This window comes from Triticum urartu, chromosome 3A (assembly GCF_056163025.1).
Source record: "Triticum urartu cultivar PI428250 chromosome 3A, HENAU_Tu73, whole genome shotgun sequence".
In the NCBI taxonomy this organism is placed as follows: Eukaryota; Viridiplantae; Streptophyta; class Magnoliopsida; order Poales; family Poaceae; genus Triticum; species Triticum urartu.
The window spans coordinates 648,823,777-648,829,822 of record NC_141875.1 but is presented as its reverse complement, the minus strand read 5'-3'; the positions used below and the strand labels follow the sequence as shown (position 1 = coordinate 648,829,822).

Sequence of the window (6,046 nt, the reverse complement as noted above, 5' to 3'; positions counted from 1 at the left end):
CGGCCGCGGGGACCGCCGGCCAAGGGAACGGGCCGCCGTCCGAAGGGAGCGGGATCTGGAGCTCCCCTGGGCAGAGCGGCGTCGGATCCTTGGAGACCCAGCTGCCCACGCCTCCGCGCCGCTCGCGCCGGCGCACTGCGCCACCATTGCCGGTGCGCGCCCCCAACCGCCCGCGAGTCCCTGTCGCCGGCCAGCGTCCCGCGCCGCCACGCCTGGAGAAGAGGAGGGAGAGCCGTCCCCCCCGCCGCCGCCGAGAGCTTTGCCCAGGGACGCCCTCCGACGACGGCGGGAGGAGGAGGGGGGAGGCAAGGGTGGCTGTCGGCGGTGGCTGGGGTTTCTCCCGAGCCGCCCGCGAGAGCGACACGGGAGGCGAGATCTCTCAAACTAAAAATCAGTACTCCGAGCTTTCGGTTGAAGGCATCCCCACCTGTCTTCATCCTTGTGCTCACCGAAAGTTACTAAAGAGCGAGTATGTTCGTAGGCAGTAGCGGATCCAACCCAATTGGCCCGGGTAGGCCAATAGTGAACTGTTCATAAAAAATGTTTTCTAAAATATTTATTTAAGTTTTTTTCTATGATATACAATTATTGGAAAAATCCTAGGCTGGCCTGCCCACTAAAATTGTTTTTTTAATGTTTATTTAACTTTTTTCTATGGCATAAAGTTACTGGAAAAATCCCAGGGTGGCCCGCCCACTCTGTCCACCCGCTATCTTCGCCATTGTTCGCACGGCACAACGTTTTGGCTTCCATGAGCATGCAGTGCTGGCTAGGACTCTGGTTTTGTCCTAGACCCCTAAAGTAGTGTTCTGAACGCTCTTATATTTCTTTACGGAAAGAGTATGAGCGATACTGTGGACTTATCTCTTGTTTCTTTTCAGAAAAAGGCAATTGCTCCGAGCTTTCGGGTGAAGACATTACACGTGTCTTCCCCCTCGTGCTCACAGAAAATTACTAAAGAGTATTTATGTTCGCAGGACACGGAGTTTTGGGTCCAAGGTGAAAATGCTTATGGGATGAACGGTAAATTTGAGACAAATTTAAAAATTATGTTTTGTTGTACATGCTCATGTAATTGTCCAAAGCGTGCTTGACAATGGAAAGATTGTGTTTCACCAATAGAAAAACAAAGTTCGGCGGGCTAGAAATGCCAAAAAATGACACTTTTTTCTGTACAAGTAAAAGTGATCTGGCTTTTTCCCTACACGTTTGAAGATTACATTTGGACATTAACATGTAATTTTTCCCTAAGTTTTTTGGGCATATGCAAAAACATTTTTGGCCCGCAAAAGCAAATGCTCCCTGGAGCCAGACGAATTCGACATCCAATGGCGCTCCTTCCTTCTTGTGTTGTATCTGAACTGAACATTTGTAGAGCACTACCGTAACCTGAAGTCCAACAGGAAACATGAAGCTCTTCGACAGCAATGTTGCAACGGTACCTCTGCATTCAAGCAGGCATGGGGAATGGCTAGAGAATACAGATTCCAAAGCTAAGGGAGTACAGTATATGTAGATTCCAAGCCTGGGATTTAGCGGCTGCTTGGTCATTTGGCAAAGCTCAATCTTGCGAACATTTGGCAACTTTGGCTGGTGTTTGGTCAGAAGAATTGCTAAAAATCAGAGCCCATCCAATCAGCTGCCAATTTTTCAGAGTTGCCGAATTTTGGCTTCAAACCAAGCAGGCTGTTGGTACACAGCAAAGAAAATGACTGCTGTGACTAAAGATGGTGTAAGCATCTGAAAAGGACACGGTTTAAAGGTTAAATCATTTGAATAACTATATGATAAAAAAAACACATATCAACCCCATGATGTTAACAAGGATTGTAGCCTTCTAGAACATTCCAAACATCACCAAGAGTTGATAACAAAGCACACATACACTTCACAAACTTGGTTAATTTTCATTCATACATCCTGAACATCACCAAGAGTTCATAACCAGATACAGATACCCAAAAAATTAATATCAATGCTCCTTGACATCTCTGAGATGCAAATACAGATACACGTCAGACATCCCCATATGATCCATCCATCGTGTTCAGGACTTGTAGTTGCTACGACATCCCAAAGGAGGCATCCTGTTGATTAATAAGGCCATGCATGAGATCCCAGTATGCAAAAAATAAGCACATTAATTCAGCAGACAGCAAAACACTTTTCTAAAGTAGTACAGATCTGAAATCGCATCGAACAGTGAATTCCTTGGCAATATGCAAATGAATCTAGAATTAGTTGCTTTGGTTTCATTTCGGCTGATAACCACATTACTGGTGTATATATGTGATTAGGCAAAAAAGAATAATCAGCATAAGCTCTTATAAGCCAGTGCTACTCAGCTGAGATTCCAGTTTGTAGAAAAAAAGGTAAGTTACTTACTTCAGTGGTAGTAGAGACAGTAACACTTATTTTTTTCAGAAATCACATCGAACAGTAAATCCCTTCGCAATACACAAACGAATGTAGACTTAGTTTCGTTGGCTTCATTCATGCCTATACACACATTACTAGTATATAAGTGATTAGGAGAAATGAATAATCAGCAGAAACTCCTACAAGCTTTTTTTAGCTATTAATACTCCAAAAACTTAGTCTGACTGGCAACAGAAATAAGATTACTGCATGATCAAAATAGCAAGCTGGCAACTGTACCAAACAAAAAGCGGAATCAGTTTAAAAATTGGAAGTGAAGTGTAATAATCTGTTCAAAAGCAGAAGTTCGGTTCATAAGCTACCTGCAAGTGTTCAAACTTCAGAATGTTCAGAACAGAGAAAAGAGAGAAGGGAGAGAAGGAATGACAAGCATGCAAGCTTTGTGCCACCACTCAATTTGAAGGTCTGCAATCTTGCTTTTAATGTTCAGATTACTGTAACTTTTGCATCTAAAAAGTGCTTAACTATGTAAACCGTGTACTGTGAACAAAACATGGGCGCTGCCTCTTCGGTATAAAGGGCAGCGCAGAGGATGGATGGGCGGCTATTTATTGAAAAACCAATTCTATAGTTTCTTTACTTTCCCTGTAAATTCTCTATCTGTATATCAGTTTGCAAGTCAGCTGTCTTTGGTCCTCTACTGTAGTTTAGTTTCTTTACTTTCCCTGTAAGCTCGCTGTCTGTATATCAGCTTGCAAGTCAGCTGTCTTTGGGGATTCTATCAGCAGTCCCCTAGGTCCTGACATCATCCCCTACTGATGTTTCTCAGGTGATCAATTTTTTTCAGATATCAGATATTTTGGCATGCATACTATGATAGATCTGCAAGGAAAGGTAGATGGCCTCACTAAGTTTCCCAATTGGTTTACTAATTGATGATTCTATCTTAAGTACTAGATATTTGCGTACTGTGGTGGTACTAGGAAAATTTATGGTTTGATAGTGACTTTGAGTCTGGAAACAGCCTCTTGTAGAAATGCAAGGAAAGGCTGCGTACAATAGACCCAAAGTGGTCGGACCCTGCGCAAGTGGGAGCTACGTGCACCGGGCTGCCCTTTTTTTATAGTGCCTTTGAGTTTGATTTCAATGTAGTTGCTACGGCATCCCAAAGGAGGCAGCCTGTTGACCAATAAGATCATGCATGAGATCCCAGTTTGCAAAAAATAAGCACATTAGTTCAGGGATGGTAGAGGCAGTAAAACATTTTTCTAAAGTAGTACAGTTCTCAGATTGCATCGAACAGTGAATTCCTTTACAGTATGCAAATGAATCTATACTTAGTTGCTGGCTTCATTCATGCTGATAACCACACTGCTGGTGTATAATTGATTAGGAGAAATGAATAATCAGCAGAAGCTCTTACAAGCATTTAGCTATTAACAGTCCGAAATCAGTAGGCAACAGAGAGAAAGGTACTACTATAATCAAAATGGCAAGTTGGCAACTGTACTAGTAACAAAAATGCAGAACCTATTGTCTATAACAAAAAAAGGAAGTGAAATGTAATAACTGAACATGTTCAGAAATGCAGTGAGTGGTATAGATCTGAAGACAATGCTCGATATTGCAACATCATTGCAATCGAAGGGAATAAATAGACGGCACTACTGCTAGAGTTAGTATCAATGGTGTCCTTTAGGCATGAATATGCCAAACAAGAAACAAAGAAAAAATGAAACACAGGCAAACATTTGACGAAGGCTAACAAAATGTAGAAAGTGCAGTTTACTCGTATTGCAGAATAAAAAAAAATGGCCCATTCTTTCTCATCTTCAGAATATTGAAACAGAAAAGTTCATCTAATGGCCAGAAAAGGAAAACAACATGATACCTTGACTACATTTCATCGAGCGCCTTCAACTTGAAGACACGCCTTGTCGCATACCAAAGAACGGGGCCAAGGCATAATGTAGGGATGGACATGACTGTCATAGTTCCTCTGAAAGAGCATGTCCAGGGCGTTTTCCTCCAGGTCTATGGATAGGAACCAGCAAGGAAGATTGGCATCTTCGAAGGTCTCATGGGTAGAGAAGTAGACGACTCCGTCGACAACGCTCACAACCTTGAGCTGGCCGTGTTCCTCTAGTGTTCCCCCGGTGTCCTCAACAATGTCGTCCAACTGAAACCGCTGGCCTCTCACCCACACCTCGACGCCGTCATCGCGAATGTTCCGGAGCCAGACATAAAGGTTGAATTCGATCGCGACGACGACACAGAGCACCCCATCCCTGGTCTTGCCAACCCTGAACATGCTGGTCTGTCCTTTCAAGTAGGCTGGGATATCTACCCGAGAGAACTGCAGCGTGGTGGTGTCGAGCACGAGCATGGCGGCTTCATCCGAGTACACCCAGTAGATGAACCCGTCCACTATCCTGCCAGCGGTAAGCCAGTGCTCGCGCTCGCCGGACTCCGGGATGGTCCTCAGAGCTTCGGAATAGGGGAGGACCTGCCACGCCCTGGTGCCCGAGTCCGACGAGAAGACCGCCGCGCGCGCCCGCGAGTCGTCGTGGCAGGCGTAGATCACGCGGAACGCCCCGTGGTCGCGGCACTCCTCGGGGGCGTGGACGTGGTAGTCGAGGCCGTTGTAGTGGCCCTGGAAGCCCTCGTAGAACTCGTCCGGCAGCGGCGGGAGGAGATCCAGGGCCAGCGTGAGCGGGTTGTAGGCGAGGGCCTCCCGCGTGTAGATGTGCTCGAGCACCAGGTAGCCGTCGTGGCAGTCGCTGATGACCCAGCCGGGGCGCGCGTCGTCGTCGTCGTCGGGGAGCCCGGTGAGGAAGAAGTCCCCGCGCCGGACGGCGGCCCGCCGGTCCGGGTCGTCGCGGCGGCGGAGGGGCGCGAAGGCCGGGATGGCGGGGCCGTCGGGGTCGAAGAAGATGCCCAGGAGCGGCTGCGGGTGCAGCTCGCGGAAGCGGCGCCTGAAGGCCGGGGACGAGCGCACGGCGTCGAGGAAGGTGCGGCAGGCGAAGACCGCGCGCACGAGGCTCGGCAGGGACGGGAGCAGGAGGAATATCTCACGGAGGAGGTCGCCGCCGAGGCCGGTTAGAGTGGTGGTAGCGGCGGGTTCCGCCGGCGGCGGCAGACTTGGTGGCTGCTCCTGGGAGGCCATGGGGAACCACCGCCGCCGCTACAATGTCAATGGAGATTTGGTTCTTTTTTTCTTTTTTGAGAAATGATTTGGGGATGGTACCTCGCCAGTGAGAAGAGATGCAACACTGGCTATGGGCCATGGGCCAACCGGCCTAGTGAGCTACTCAAGCTGAGTGAGCTAGCATTTCTCAAAAAAAAAATTAAAAACTAAGGAAGAAGAAAAACTCTACCTCCCCTGAAAAACCCTTTGCCGAAAAAAATTCATTACATACATCATCAATTATATTTTCATGTTGTATATGTTTTGAATTGTATATAAGAATACTTTTGTCTATAAACTCGGTCAAAGTTTGCTTAGCTTGACTATTCAGAAAACGTATACGCACTACATTATGGAATGTAGGGAATACCTCTTTGCCATCCTTTTGATAATTTTGAATCCCTGTGACAATTTTGTTTTTCACGTTTGCTAATCGTCAAGTGTTTGATTTTTTCTGAGTGACTGTTAATTTCCGTGAAG

The 6,046-nt window shown here is 46.6% G+C and overlaps 1 protein-coding gene across 2 annotated transcripts; it reads right to left on the bottom strand.

Annotated features, from left to right (window-relative positions):
* Window positions 1-1,887: 1,887 nt before the first annotated feature.
* On the bottom strand, window positions 1,888-5,624 carry LOC125545744 (uncharacterized). 2 transcript variants are annotated; one of them, XR_007300198.2, is made up of 3 exons: window positions 4,271-5,624; window positions 2,386-2,499; window positions 1,888-2,087 (listed from the first exon to the last, which is right to left on the bottom strand). XR_007300198.2 is itself a non-coding variant. In XM_048709776.2 (2 exons), the coding sequence occupies exon 1, from the start codon at window positions 5,543-5,545 to the stop codon at window positions 4,283-4,285; it is 1,263 nt and encodes a 420-aa protein (XP_048565733.2). In that variant the 5' UTR covers window positions 5,546-5,623; the 3' UTR covers window positions 1,888-2,087; window positions 4,271-4,282. The 2 variants fall into 2 exon arrangements, 1 of the variants encoding a protein (XP_048565733.2); XM_048709776.2 differs by lacking the exon at window positions 2,386-2,499 and having other exon boundaries at window positions 4,271-5,623.
* Window positions 5,625-6,046: the final 422 nt, after the last annotated feature.